The sequence below is a fragment of the Biomphalaria glabrata genome, chromosome 8 (assembly GCF_947242115.1).
Source record: "Biomphalaria glabrata chromosome 8, xgBioGlab47.1, whole genome shotgun sequence".
NCBI lineage: Eukaryota > Metazoa > Mollusca > Gastropoda > Planorbidae > Biomphalaria > Biomphalaria glabrata.
In genome coordinates, this window is record NC_074718.1 from 15,366,413 (window position 1) to 15,382,487 (window position 16,075).

Here is a 16,075-nt window from a genome sequence, read left to right on the forward strand (position 1 = left end):
GTTCGTCCAACGGGCGGAAGCCGATTACATGTATAGCCCCTCTAGTAGCCTACAGGTATTCGCCCCCCCCCCCTACCAAATCGGCCAACAGGGGAACGACATAATATTAACATCGGTTAAAACATCAATAACAAGTTTTAATCGTATTGATATTTAATTTATTCTGTTAGCAAGCTGTGATTTCTACAAATAAATAGGACCGCCCCCCCCCAATCGAAAGTTTATGGGGGTCGTAATTGATGCCATCGCCCCCTCCCGACCCCACCAAATTGGCCAACATACTGGAGGGGGGGCGAAAAAATCTAAATATAGGTTAAAATATAAATAATTAGTATATATTATTAACATAAGTAATTAAATTCGTTTACAAATTGTTGAATTCTATACAAAAATTCGTCCGCCCCCCCCCTTGGGGGGGGGGGCGATCACCCCTACCACTCCCCCTGGATCCGCCAGTGGCAGCACTTCTGACATCTTATAAAGAGATGTATACCTATTCTTATCATTAAGACAAAATTGATTGTTCTAGCTTTATAGGCTATTGGTCTAGGTTTAGATCTAGTAATTTACATTCGATCGGGACAGTAGTCTACAATTTCGTAGAATAACTAGGATTGTTAAAATATCTTTAAATAGCCTTTGCACATTTAAACTAATAAACTGTTAATGAAGATGCCTCTAAACTCTTGATCTAGATTCGATTATTCGTAAACCGACGAATTCGGGAGATGAAAGTGAGAAGGGCAGATGTTTTGATGAAAGAAATGGTGGTTGATCTCTCTCTCTTAGCATGACAAAGTAATGAAGCTGGTGTGAGCTTACTCTATAATTACAGAATGTAGGCAGATCTAAAAAGCTACCATTACTCATGAAAGCATAAATTCAAAGAATGAAATCAGGGACATTGAAGGCTGAGTTTGTTTAGAAAAGAAAAGCTTTCTAAACAGGAATAAATCGCCCTATCTCACACCAGTTTGGGAGTCAAAAGACTCAGCTTTTATATTAGAAATAAGTACAATTACTATTAAGGATTATCTGTCCGAAAACAAGATTCTAATTTAATTTTTTTTTTTTTTAAATTAGTGATTGTAGAGGATGCTTAAGATTTCATTGCTGACGGACGCTGCAAAGAATGGTCTGAAAGAAAAAAATCTGAACTCTTTCAAAATGTGATAAAATATTTCCAGTGTCTGCATACCGTGTAATGAAATCGCCCATTAACAAAACTAGATGTCACCAATTCAGCCAAGCAAACCATTACATTTAGTTTAAGTCTAAATTCACGTCTAGCATAAGTCCAATTCTTTTGAAAGAATTTTCTGTTGGCGCTATCCCAGGGACGGACTTAGGCCACTGCTACCTATGCGTTTCCGCGGCTTCCTGATTTTTCAGGGGCTCCTGGAAATCTCCTGTAATTGCAAAATATAAGAAAAAGTCCTGGAAATCTCCTGAAATTAAAAATCTCCTGAAAACTCATAAAATCTCTTGAAAAATAGACAAAAATCGTCATTTGGGATGCCAATCCTAAGCGATAAAAAACAGCATTGTCAGCTTTCGTTTAATAAAAATTTACTGTAAAGACGAATGTACTTTCTAACTTTTTAATACAAAATCTTAATTTTGGACATTATGCTTATCCCTACCCAGACTTGACCCATCGCAATCCATTTCGCATAGGGCCCCGCAATTGTTAGGGCCGGCCCTGCCCTATCCGCTATTATGGAGTCAGGAATAAAACATTAGAGGCATTATGATACTAAAATCATTGCCGAATTACAAGAAAAACAACATGCTAACGTATTCTAGAAAAGTTTATGGCAAAACGTGTAAATAGTTTGAAAAATGTACAGAATGTTTTATATACACTTATGATGCGTTCATTTCTTTGATTGTTGCATTTCGTGTTAGGTGCTTTCCTGCGTGTATTTCTTGATATCTTATCTTATATATTACAGACGTTACTTCAAAACTTCAAAAAAAAAAAAAAAGAAGATAATTACGTTCTGCGCATTGCATGTATCAATCTAGTCATGCATGTTGATCAATGACTTAGACTTAAACCCTGCTAAGTCGTTGTTTTTCCTGGCTGATTCAGGCAACCCATTCCATTCTCTTATGGCACTAGGGAAGAAGGAGCACTTGTACGAATTAGTTTTGGCGTATTGAATAAGAAATGTGCCTCTATCTTTGTGTCTTTCTGAGTATTTCATTGGCTTTTGTTTTTCTATTTATAAATTATGGTCTAGTGTTTTATGTATTATAGCTACCGTACTTTACTTATTATTCTTGTGTCCTTAAGTTTAGTGATTTTACTAATGGTGTTACTCTAATCAAATTGGAACATTCGTTCGTTACAAATCTCACGGCTCTATTTTGCATTTGTAGGCCTACTAGTTTCTTTGTTTTCTTGGGTTAAGGGATTCCTAACAGAGGATGCCTATTGGCATAAGTAATGGCACTTTAATTTATGTAAATACACATTTACCCCTCAAAATATACATTTTCAGGTCTGGAAATACACATTTCCATTTTTGTGATGTTAACATGTCCAGACTCCGGGTTCATACCCTGCCCGCTGTTATCTCCCATCTTCCTAATAAGCTAGGGAGGTTTGGACTAGGAAGTAGATTATTTTCAACTCTGAAGGAACATCTGAAACATGTAAAACAAACATATTAGTGAAATGACGTTTTATGCAGCACAGGCCTATACATCACCAATTCAGCCTATAAATCTAAGCCTATTTTAAACATTTAGTCTATTTAACAAGTCGTACGTAATCATGATAATGTAAGAACAGTCTTTCAAACTTGAAGGTAAGAAAAGCGAATTTCATTCAAAAAATGTAAAGAAGTGGATCAATTAGCCTAGACTAGTTAATACAATGAAGCATCAAAAGGCTGAAAAACCCACAAATGTTGAAAGATTGTCAGCGCAAAATGGCTAACTGCTGTGTAGGAACTTTTTTAAGAGTTAAAGAGTTGGCAACAATAAATTTCTAGGAAATCCCCTTCAGTTTTCTAGGAAACCAGAAAAGAATCTAATAATCTAATTTGTCATTACTATTATTAGGAAGAACTTCAGACTCTAGGAAACGTCTTTTTGGTCAATTTCTGTTCATTTATTTGTCTATTTTGGACTAATTAAAAAAAAATAAACATGTAAGTAGACTAGATCAAGATCTGATAATTTAATAACTATAAATTACTATAATTAACTAGATCCATATGATCATGATTTACATCTAATCTATGCATCAATCATCAGATGATCAGACAGAGGCTATACTCAGATTATACTGCTATAGATCTACTATATTATTATATATATATATATAAATTATAAATAGATCTAGATCTATATTAATATCATTATCAATCATCATCATTTATCATGATTTTGGTTGTAGATCTTTGATAATCATATTCATTATAATAAGTCAATTGTCAATATATCATCATCATACAATCATGCCAATCTGAATAATGGCATTCATGGACATGGCATATGAATATGATTATGATAGTAGCCTAGTACTATGCCTTGCTTTAGTTTATAGATTCTAAATCATGAAGGCTTGTTTTCTAGTCCAAAGATTAATGAGGAATGGTTTCAAAGTGCTCCACTATGACTATGGTTGAAATGGTTGGTTTATAGACTCTATGACATGTTTATTTTGCCCAGAACACTATTAAATCCATCATTATAATGGCCTGCATTACATCACGCCCTAACTCAATACAATTTTCTAATCCCTTAAATTCAATGCAAGCTCATAATCTATTCTTTTGGGGGAAATGAACTTCATCTGTCATCACTTGCATAACAGCATTACACAATTGAATGTGTTAGAAATGATTAAGCGCTTGGGGATTAAGTTAAACTTTTATCCAAATGAGCAGGGGATAAAGTAAGTGGGACATTGTTGCATATTTTTTTAAAATAAGAAAGGGGATAAAATAAGTGGGACATTGTTGCATATTGTTTTAAAATGAGAAAGGGGATAAAGTAAGTGGGACATTGTTGCATATTTTTGTAAAATGAATGAACTTAAATAAATCGGTATTAAGAGCTTTGTAAAACAAAAAAATAAATTTGATATTTTTAGACCTGATTTTTTTTTTCTGATGTTTCTCCCTTTCTTTTTGTTTCAGAACAAGTTTTTTTTCCAGTTGCTGACGTATTCATTGTCCTTTCATTGACTTTTTAATATCAAATTTTTCATTTACTCTTTGAAAATGGAATTTTCTTGGCAGACCATGAAGTGGAACATGTGGGGGAGTGGCAGTGGACTCGAACTTTTTGGATCAAACTCAGCTCAGTTCAGAATGTCTTATAAGAGAAAGATTAAACTCGACTGTTTTCAAAACAATATAAAATATAAACTTTGATACCAAAATTCATTTGGATGGAAAGTGACTAATTTTAAATGAATTTTTTTCATAATTAATTTAACATTTGTTTTTCTTAAACTATTATTGTGATATTTGTTATGTAAAGGTCTCTATAATTATTCTTTGAGCTATTGGCATCTTTTGGAAAAATGAGAAGTTTGCTCAATTTCAATGACCGTGCTGCGGCACAGGGTGGAAGTGTTTCTACTATTTCTTCTAAATCTGTTGTCAAACTGAACCAACACATAGGGCTCTTTGGATGTGTTTGTATAATTATTGGAATGATCGTCGGATCAGGAATATTTGTTTCTCCTGTTGGCATTACAAGATATGTTGGATCAGTGGGTGAGAACAGTTTATCATAATAAATAATTTTAATTTTTAAAAATATTTTACCATCAGGTTTATTCAAGGCATTTTCACCACCTCAATGACTTGAAGTAACTGTATATTTATGAAATACAGTCCATATCAAAATGTTTTATGATATTGGTAAAATTTAATATATTTTTGACAAAAAATTTTGTTCCGATTTTCTGTAGCTTATTTCTAACCACTCTCATAAAGAACGAGGCCAAGAAATCATCAGCATTTCTTCAAGTTCTTTTGTTTGTGTGTGTGTGTGTAATATCTGGGTTTTTGGAAACTAATGAAAAGAGTGTGCAGATATAAATAAATAAATAAAAAAAATAAGATTCAACAAATCATTGCAGCTGCTCATTTTGTAATTATTTATCTTTTGCCTGTCTGGTCTATCAGGCAAGTAAAATAGAATTTGTTTCTTAATGCACAATTAGCACACATATTAACACATACCATATATCTATTTTAGAATAAAGTTTAAGCTTAGCTTATTCAGCATAATTATTATTAGCTCTATTTCAAATAAATTTAATAGTTATAATTATAGGTACCCCCTCCCCCCTTTTCAGACCTTGTGATCTATGGATGATGTAAAGCTCAGATGTTTCTATTTCCAATAGTTATCATGTGGCACAAATGACCATCTTCCCAACATTAGAGTTGGATGGACGCAAGGAACTTTACCTCTCTGTCATGATGCCTTCTTTCAGACTATAGATAGATAGATAAGACTATTCCAATAAGTTACATTAGTTCTGTACAAAGTCTGTTAGTCTAGTTAGAGTATCACAGTGTAATGGTATAGTATGCATTGCAAAAAAAAAATAAAGCTCCATACAATAATTATTTATATTTCAGGCATGTCATTGACGATGTGGGGAGCAGTTGGTGTTTTCTCTATGTTGTGTGCCCTGTGCTACGCTGAGCTTGGAGCCTGCATGCCAGAGTCTGGTGGGGAGTACATCTATGTCAAACATGCCTGGGGAGACTTGATAGCCTTCTTGAGCATGTGGGTCAACCTGATCCTCATCAACCCTATAGCTGTGGCAGCTTCCAGTCAAATATTTGCTGTGTACACATTAAAACCTCTGTACCCGTACTGTGAGCCCCCACAGAAAGTAGTTATAATAGTGGCATGTTTAGCTGTTGGTAATTATTTTTTTTTTATTGTAGTAATAATTTGAAACTCAATTCACAAAAAAAAAATATAAATCCAAAGTTTGAAATGAAGTGAAGATGTTTGAGCCTCACTTGTCCTGAAGGAAAGTCTGAAACAAGCAGAAACAAAAGAATATTGTAGCTTAACTTATTGTCTAAACTGATCAACATCCACTCCAATATCTGGCTCTGTCTTTCTTTTATGGTAGTTTAACAAGACATTTCCAGAAATCACATTAACATTCTTCCAACTATTTTTTGAAACTGATCTTTGATTTATTAACGTTAACATTTAGTGGCCCTCTAGAAAGTATATTGGGTAATATTGCATTTCTTGTTTGTTAAGGAGGAGAATGTAAGGCCTGCACAAGGACCAACTTCCTTGACTTTTTCTTTATATGATCAAGCATCAAAGATCATTGTTCATAAAAAGAAGGGGTTCATGGTTACCAGTTGTGTTGATCATTGTCTTATTATTTGTTAACTCTTTCCCACTAATTATTTACTACTATTTACTACTAAGAACTTGGCATCTCAATATTCCTTTATAGTGCAAAATGATGGAATTATTATTTGTTGCTATGAAAAATATTCCATCTTAATAAACATCATGTCAGAAATTTAAGCAGAATTTCCAGAAAATCTATTTCAATATTTACTGTTGAAGATCTCATATGAGTCAACTTGTAGTTCTACACAAAATTCTTTTTAAGACTATTTTCTAAACATACTTGTTGAAATACATTGACAAATCCTTGTTTCTTTCCATCTACAGCTTTAATTGTATCTATTAATATGTATAGCGTTACCATGGTAACCAAACTTCAGTATTTGATCACAGCCTGTAAAGTCTTGTCTCTTGTTGGAGTTATTGTTATTGGATTGGTCAATATTGGACAAGGTAAAGGGTTGCATGTTTTCACAAGGGCCATAACTATTCTTTAAGTTTATTCAGCAAACACTTAGTCAATGTTTTAAGTTTAGTCAGCGATCACTTAGCCAAAAAAAGATAAATCAAAATAGCAATAATGATTATGCTATGTTTTTTTTTTACTGTTATAACTCACTATTTTCTTAACATTTTCAGGACAGACTGAAAACTTTCAAAATTCCTTTCAAGATACTGATTATAGTCTTGGGTCAATGTGCCTGGCCTTCTATTCTGGATTCTGGGCATTTGGTGGATGGTATGTTTTTCATATTTGCAGTTATTTGAAAATAAGAAATAACAAAACATTACAATATTTTCCATTTATTTGTATATAAAAGTAATCCATCTTCACTGTGGTCTTCCTCTCTCTTTGATACATAGACCTAGGCTACATTGCTAGAAAGTAAATAATTAATGTTAATATCTTGAAATTCTTTTTCATTAGTGTGTAAAGAAGCATTTTATCTTTTTTCATCATTATATTTATGACATGTTGATTTTCTGAAAATATGATTTTAAAACCTTTTTCATTAAAAAAATTTATCACACAGGAATTATTTAAATTATGTAACAGGGGAGGTTATTCAGCCTACAAGGTTTGTAGTTTACAGTTTTATGTGTTTATTATTCATGTCTGATGTTTGTTATTATTTTAGTTTATTAAAAAAAAAAACACCATAACTCCAGCGCTGCTGGTGGAGACCAATTTAAAAAAAAAAAAAATCAAATGTTAAATTATATATAAAATAAAAAAGTTACGATAGTTTTAGTAACTCTTAACCACCTTGAAATAGTTTTAGTAACTCTTAACCACCTTGAAATGTGCAAAGTTTCATCCTGATCCAAGAGTAGGAAGTGGGAGAAATAATATGTACAAGATTTGTACTCGCCTGACAGAGTGAGTTGATATAAGCTTTGTAATAATAAGAAAAAAGGCTACAGAGATTTAAAAACTTATACCAAAAAAAGATGCAGAGATGTTTTAAAATAACACAAATCTTTTCTTATGTCAACAGAAATCTACCACTTGGCATTATGATATCTATTATTATTGTGACTGTTACTTATATCTTGGCCAACATTGCTTATTTCTCTGCACTCACTCCAAGAGAGATTTTGCAGTCGTCAACTGTTGTAGTGGTGAGTTGTTGGAAGATACAACTATGCATGTGCATGTTTGACTTAAAATTTATGCTCATTAAATTTTGTGATATTTGACATTTTAGAGTTTTCTGGATCAAACTGTTGCACCGTTGTCATATGTTGTACCAGCACTCATCTCTCTCTCCGTGTTTGGAGGAATGAATGGAGCTGTTTTGTCAGTATCCAGGTAACTTTGAACAGAAATATCTGTTATTGATTTTGCCTACATAATTTGGGCTGGAATTGAGAAGTTGATAAGTAAAAAATAAAGTCACATGTTTATATCTTGTATTTTTAAACTATATAAGTAATTGATGAAAGAAATGTAAATGTTTTGGGTAATTACCAAAAAGTGAAACATAATAACCTGTACCATATCAAGTAACGTATAGTCCTATTGCCATCTTGTTGTTCATCTATCACATTACATGAACTTTGGTTATAAGAAAGCTGGGGGTTTGCATGTGACTACAGAGACCTCTATGTGTTTGGAATGCCCAGTTGAAGGCTTGTCATGCCAAATGCCATTTTGTTCTTCTGCTACTCTTGTACTTTCATAGCCAATGTTTTCTAGTCTTGCTCCACTTCTCAATAGTTGAGATGAACTCCGATTGGGAACAGAGCTGGAAAGACGAGTCCTCTCGTAGTGCTCTGGCAAGAAACAGCATAATGCCTCATAGCCCCCATACAAGTTGAGTGACTGTCCAGACTATTTCCCCCTGCTCCTGAGTTGGGGACACTACAATCTATGAAACACTGTTTCGATGCTTTCTCCACAGTGAGGGCATCAGGAGTCATAGTTCGGACGAAACAAGCAAGTATGCCCCAATAGGTCTTGTTCCTACACTGCGCAATGATTGCCTGGTCTGACCTCTTCAATCACCATCATGGATCGTCGTGATCTGGGTGACACTGATGCTGCCAGACACCATGGGCCCTGTCAGATCATTATAAATGAGTACTCAGATTTCTGCCATTGCCTGTAAAAATGTGCTTGGTTCTTCGAGATACATAGCTGCCAATGCACCCTCCCGCTGCAACATTGCCCCTCACACCGGAATGTGAAGGTATCCACTGCATAAAAATGACAGCTCCAATAAATCAGTGGATGTTATCTGCGGTGCGGACAGCCTCTTCTATTACATCTTCTCAATACCATAAAGTTCTCTCATTTGTTCAGTTTCCCCAGGAGGCACTGACAACATTAAATACCATTTAAAGACGCCATGAATACCACTTAAAGATACTATGAAAATATCCTTGAAGCATTTGTATACTCCTCTATTCTTTGTGTCTCTATTTAAAACTAACATTTTCCAGATTGTTTTATGTAGCTGCCAAGCACCACCATCTGCCTGGAATCATTGCTATGATCAGCGTCAAGTCCATGACTCCAGTTCCTTCACTTCTGACAATGGTGATTTTAACAGCACATTACCTTTTTCAATTAGCTTTAGTTAAATCAGGGGTTCTCAACCTGTGGGTCGTGATCCCCTTGGGGGTAAATTAATAATTTGCCATGAGTCGCCTAAGACCATTGAAAAAATGGATTGTTATTGTCTATTCTTCTGTTGCTGTATGTATGTGCGGGGGGTCGCCAAGACTAAAAGGTTGAGAACCGCTGAGTTAAATAGTTAAAGCACTATATGAACATACACTGTAAGACTGAAGTGCTAAATACTAATCCAATACACTATATTGTGTGTTCACTAATCCAGTACACTATATGAACATACACTGTAAGATAAGAACATACACTGATTATATCAGCAAAAAAGGGCAGCAAAGATTACGACTACTAAGAAAACTGTCCTCATTTAATGTTAGCGAAAAGGCCTTGGCTATGTTTTATCACGCTCACATCTGCAATATTTTCAGTTTCAATATCACTGCCTGGTATGGCAATCTGAGCATTAAAAATAAGAATAAACTTAATAGAATCCTCAATGCTGCTGGCAAAATCATTGGCAAAAAACATTTGGGCAGTTGTTTGAGACAAACATCTATAAAAAAGCTAACAAGATCCTCGAAATAAAGAATCACCCTTTGTGTCAGGATTTTGTGATTTTACCATCACAAAAGAGATACAAGACACCGATAGCAAAGACAAACAGACACAAACACTCTTTTGTTCCCCTGGCAATCAAATCATTAAATAAGAACAATCTGGTATAAACTTTGTCACATGTAAATTATGAGTGAGTCTGGTGTGAATGTACACTTTGGTTTCTTATAGTTATAATGTTTTTTGTTTGGTGTAATGCACAAATTGTAAGACAAATTTCCTTACGGATATTATTATTATTATTATTAAATACTAATCCAATCATGGGCATAGCCAGGATTTTGTGTGTGTGTGTTCCCCCCCCCCCCTCGCCAAGCACTATTTCTGGTATTGAAAGCCAACAAAATGCATATTCTGAGGTATCTATAGTGCATTTTCTTGCTATTAAAAAGTCTTATTTCAAAAAACTAATTTGCTATACAAGGGGGGGGGGGAGATTCCCCAACCTTCCACCTGGCTATGCCCATGAATCTAATACAATATATGAACATACACTGTAAGACTGAAGTGCTAAATACTAATCCAATGTAGCACCTTTGTGTTTTGTCCTTCAGTTTGTACTGATCACAGGCATGCAGTTTGTTGGAGATATCTTCAGCCTGATTGAGATGGTGGGTTTTAGTATGTCTGCGCTTCTGGTTTTAGTCTTTGCTGGTCAGGTGAAGTTAAGATGGACTGCTCCTGCCCTGCTGAGACCAATTAAGGTCATTAACATGTTTCTTTTGGTCATTGCTTTGAATTAATGTTAACATTGAAAACATTTTGATGCTGTAAAATTTTGTTATCTTTACTTGAAAGTTCTGCAGCAATGTTCCTTTATGTTTTGTTTTATATTCAGGTTCCTCTAGTTGTACCAGCATTCCTGTGTTTGGTTTGTCTGGTAATCCTGTGCATCACTATCTATCAAAAGCCCACAGAATGTTTCCTGGCTGTGATTGTCATCACTGGAGGGGTGCCAGCTTATCTCATTGGATGTAGGTGGAAGAAACCCAAGAGTATACAAAACAAGTTAGGTAAGACTTAGATGTCTATATAGCTACTTAGTTTAATGCAGAACATGCTAGATATGACACAGATGTCTATATAAGTACAGGGTATTGAAGACTAGAGTCTGAGTTTTACCTTAAAAAAAAGTTTTACAAGTTTCATTTTTATTAGTCTTATTTTTGTTTGTTTTACATGTTTTGAATGTTCCTTCAGATTGGAAGATAATTACATCATAGCCTAAAATTACGCAGGATGGCATGAGCAGATTTGGAACTTGGTATCATCATGACCATTGAACAACAGTCCAGAATGCATACCACACACCTGGCATTGAAATATCTTACATTTGGATTATAGATTTAATTCCCTTTCATTGAGTGCAAACTTAGTTGACAAGAAAAAAAAAATGTAGTGCTTGTGACATCTGAAAGAAAATATTTGAAAAAAAAAATGTATTTTCATTATTTGAAATATAAAAAAAAATTTCAAGTATTTTTTAAAATTTTCTTTTATTTTTATTATCTTTTATTTGTTCACAGATTGCATCACTAAATATCTTCAAATTTTATTGCTGGTCTCAGCACAAGATGAAGACTATCTCATTGACAATGATCCTCTAACAGAGACTTCAAGCATTAATTAAATTCCCTGCACACCTGCTCAATATGGGTCTCTGCAGTTTTATTTCCTGGCCTCTGAAGTCCACACCTAATTATCTTCAGTTGGTTTTATAGCTTCACAACTCCATACAGTATTCAGTATCCAGCAGTTTTCAAACCTGTAGATAATTACGAAGATTAGGTCTAGAATGTATTGATGTTAAGTTACCAGAGCTACAGGTAACTACAAATACTAGCTTAGATTAAACGAATAAAATATTTGAGACTTTGAACAAATATGAGGAAATGGATACATTGTTATGATGTATAAACTTTTGACAAGAGGACTTAGGAACTTATATTGCTCATATATCCTGAACCCAGCTTAAGGTGAATGTAACCTTTATGTCTTGACAGTTTTAATCATAAAACACATGAAGCCATTTTACGGACCTAGTTTTATTATGGCCCTTAGGACAAACTTGGCTTGTCTTTAAGTTAAAGAAAAAAAAATAGTCCACTCTTCAGGTGTTTTTTTATTTCTTAAGATTTCAAGGAAATGTGTTGTCAACATTTATTATTTCAATTACTTTTCAAATCATTTAATTGTATTCATTTTTTTAAAAAAGATTTGCAGTGATTTCAATGATTAACTTCCACACAATTATTGAGTCTAACTCTTAGTGTGTACATTTAATACAGAAACTCTGTCAATGTGCTATCAAAGAAAATATTTTTTATTCTAGATGTGTGGCATTTTATTTATTGTGAAATGTACTCTTGCCTTGGCAACTTCTCCTTTAATTCAAGAGGCCATTCCTTTATATTCCTTTGTTCTTGTAATTCAAGAGGCCAATCCTTGATATACATTCATGCTCATAGGTTAGACTTTTGTACTCACCAGATTTTAAACATTTTTTCCTGCTTCTGGTGTGTTCAGATTTGCAATCCAGGTACTTCCTTTATGCTAGCTTCTTGTCATGCTGTCAGTGTATCTTAATTTGACAACCTGCAGGTCTCTATTAGATCACATCAGTCACTGCTGACTAGCAGCAGAGCATAATACTTGCAAGCAGAAAAAAGGTTTTGTTTAAATGTTCAGCAGTTTTCTAAAATTGGCCATATGATTGAACTTCTAACTACTGTTCTGCACTCATATGTTAAACAAACTACTGTTCTGCACTCATATGTTAAATTAACTACTGTTCTGCACTCATATGTTAAACAAACTACTGTTCTGCACAAATGTTAAATTTATTTGTGAAAGCATGCACCTAATAAATTAATACGAACAAACTGAGAGAGTGACTTGAATTTTAATGATATATTAGTATCACAAAATGTGAATGAAATAGTATTTTGTCTATAATATAAAAATAATGATACATGTTCAATCTAGATATCAATGAAACATTAAGCAATAACACACAATAACACAGTGATATAGCTCTGTCCATGCAATCAATTGATCATCCCACAGAGAAATAGAGTTGGAAAGTCTCCAACATTTATTTGATTTTAATATTAGAGCAAACCCAAAAAAATGTAAAAAATTAAAAAAAAAAATAATTAAATCTACCATGACATGAACCCATGAGGCCATTAACTATTTCATAAAGTATTGACAGTAGATTTGATTTGCATATAAAATGGCTGACAAGGAAATAAATCCACAGCCTGACCCTTCATTAAGACACAAAACTAAATCTAGCACAAAGAAACTCAAGAATGAATACAAAACATTTCCTTCTGTTTACATTGATTCACCCACTCAACTAAATACACAGAGCAGCTTCAACAGATGGTTTCATAGTCTAACAACTAAATCACTGACTTGATCTAACAAAGAAACAGTTTGTCCATCTTTATAGGTAGTGTTGTACAGTAGCTGTTACCTGTCACTGACCAGTAGGTCTCAAGACACAAGTAGGTCTCAAGACAGGCTTTACTCTCAGTAATATCTTTCGCAGCTCAATCTTATTAAGAGACAAAAACAAATAACGGACTTCACACTTGAATGAAAACAAAAAGCATAGCTATGATGTAGTCAGAATCAAAATTGGAATGTAGTTGCTATGGTAACACATGACAACACTCAATATAAACAGCAAAAAACAAACAAATGATTAGTGCATAAATTGTTTTCACAGATATTGTTAAGTTATAAATAGATATATTAGAATATTTTTGCTACTATACAGACAAACCAATATTGCAGGGGAGGTCACTGTTAATGATATACAGGTTCAACTTGGTTTTCCATTCAGCAATGCTATTTCTTTTGTTCACAAATGATGTTTGAAATCATCAAAAGTTTAATTAAATGTAAAATAAATATTCCTGATAATAGTCAACAGGTGTCCCAGTCAATGTGGATATATAATATACTGATCTGGTTTATTTATTGGTCTTACCTACAGATACATATATCAGGCATATATTTTAGTATCTTGATATTAGTATATACTGAAATGTTTGGAATACTAATAAGATGACATTGACAGCAAATTTAATTTTAATTCTTTCTGACCAGAAGTTTGACAATATAGCTTGGGTAATAACATCCGAACTAAAATCACAAAATTAAAAAAAAAATAAAAATAATCACAAATGTATACAGTAAGATCAAAGTTATAAAACTATGACAATTTCATTTAAAAGAAAACATGACAGAAATAAAAGAGAAATGTTATTGTTCTGTTCAATATAAATGAAAATAAAGCAAAGATGAAAACTGACAGCAAGCAAAGACTTCCACTACCAGGACAATGAATTCAATTTCATCAGAGTAGCAGACAAGAGACACAATACAGATGTTGTTAAGATAACAGAGCAACTTTCAAATGTTCTTCACATTTTTTGGCAAAGTAATTAATCAAATAGTAATTGCTGTTTAGCTAAGGCCATTAATAGTAACTAATTATAAAATGGAGAGAATCAGCCTATGGATAAAAGATAAGTTGTCATAAATTATATGCAAGCTAGAACTAAAAAAACAACTTCAAAGCATATTATAAAGTACTGAGAGTAGACTCTTTAATCCAGCATTGATGTTTGTAAGACAATGTCTACAGAAAGAGATATTCACAATTCTATCAGTTATTGATGTTAGTAAGACAATGTCTACAGAAAGAGATATTCACAATTCTATCAGTCTTATTGATCTAGAAAATGAAAACAGGATGTAAAGGTATGATACATTCAGTCTACACAAAGTTGTTTCAAAATGAAGGCAGAAAATGTTGGCTCTGATCAACACAATCAACAGGTCACACAGAGAATGTTGGATCTGATCAACACAATCAACAGGTCACACAGAGAATGTTGGATCTGATCAACACAATCAACAGGTCACACAGAGAATGTTAGATCTGATCAACACAATCATCAGGTCACACAGAGAATGTTGGCTCTGATCAACACAATCAACAGGTCACAAAGAGAATGTTGGATCTGATCAACACAATCATCAGGTCGCACTGTAAGACAAAATGTCTATCATTTCAAAACACAACAAATACACACATATCTTGAAATTAACAATCACAACTATTCTCACAAAACTTCTGGAATGTCCTGCAAAAGCTTGGAGAAGTGTCCCACTGGAATGTCCTTTTAAACTCTGGGCTGTGTCCTGCCATTGCACAATTTACATAACAACCAAATATTTTGTGTGATACAAGAAAACATAGAAACATCTGGACTCCATTAACAAGTCCATCCAGTCATCTGGACATCACAAGTGTATCCAGTCATGCAGACAGTTTAAGTGTAACGCTCTTGAAACTCATGGTGCCACTTGTTGAAGTCAATGTTCAGCACCAGAAGACATCCAGTAGCCAGACCAGCTATCACAAACCTGGAGGAGAGACACAAGTTAAGTCATTCATGTCAAACCCAAGTTAAGTCATTCATGTCAAACCCAGATAAGATTTCTGGAATGTAATATTGGACATTGCATAAATATAGAACATAAATACAAACACAACTTGAAGTGATCTCTTAGAAAATTTTAAATGAACCAAAAAAAAAGGACAAAATGGAAAGCAGAGTGAAAGTCATGAACATTATTTGGGTGAACCATGAACATTATTTGGGTGAATCATGAACATTATTTGGGTGAATGATGAACATTACCTTGGGTGAACCATGACCATTCTTTGGGTGAACCATGAACATTATTTTGGATGAACACCATGACCATTACTTTGGGTGAACCATGACCATTACTTTGGGTGAACCATGAACATTTGGGTGAACCACCACAAGCAAGTAATGTTTTACTTATGGTCTGGGTGTTAGCTTTGTATTTATTTTTTCCAAATGTGACTATTTTTCAAGTCCTTAGCATATCATCTTAAGTCAAACTTAATGATTAACCAAACAAACATTTTGTGCTATTTGATTCATAAGATGAACCTATTTGAAACAATCA

The 16,075-nt window shown here is 33.7% G+C and overlaps 2 protein-coding genes across 14 annotated transcripts in view; one reads left to right on the top strand and one right to left on the bottom strand.

Annotated features, from left to right (window-relative positions):
• Positions 1-2,633: 2,633 nt before the first annotated feature.
• On the top strand, positions 2,634-12,940 carry LOC106054620 (large neutral amino acids transporter small subunit 1-like). 2 transcript variants are annotated; one of them, XM_056037476.1, is made up of 12 exons: positions 2,634-2,816; positions 4,155-4,739; positions 5,616-5,906; positions 6,691-6,816; positions 7,003-7,102; positions 7,398-7,442; positions 7,863-7,986; positions 8,073-8,176; positions 9,310-9,406; positions 10,609-10,758; positions 10,893-11,067; positions 11,581-12,940. In XM_056037476.1, the coding sequence occupies exons 2-12, from the start codon at positions 4,544-4,546 to the stop codon at positions 11,682-11,684; spliced, it is 1,512 nt and encodes a 503-aa protein (XP_055893451.1). In that variant the 5' UTR covers positions 2,634-2,816; positions 4,155-4,543; the 3' UTR covers positions 11,685-12,940. The 2 variants fall into 2 exon arrangements, with proteins under 2 accessions (XP_055893451.1, XP_055893450.1); XM_056037475.1 differs by lacking the exon at positions 2,634-2,816 and adding an exon at positions 3,005-3,161.
• LOC106052206 (neurobeachin-like) overlaps positions 12,941-16,075 on the bottom strand; it is a 287,257-nt gene continuing 284,122 nt past the window's right edge. For all 12 annotated transcript variants that reach the window (XM_056037466.1, XM_056037464.1, XM_056037462.1 and 9 more), the window contains one exon: positions 12,941-15,499. In XM_056037466.1, coding sequence (XP_055893441.1) covers positions 15,406-15,499 — 94 coding nt within the window. In that variant the 3' untranslated portion in view covers positions 12,941-15,405. The remainder of the gene's footprint in view (positions 15,500-16,075) is intronic.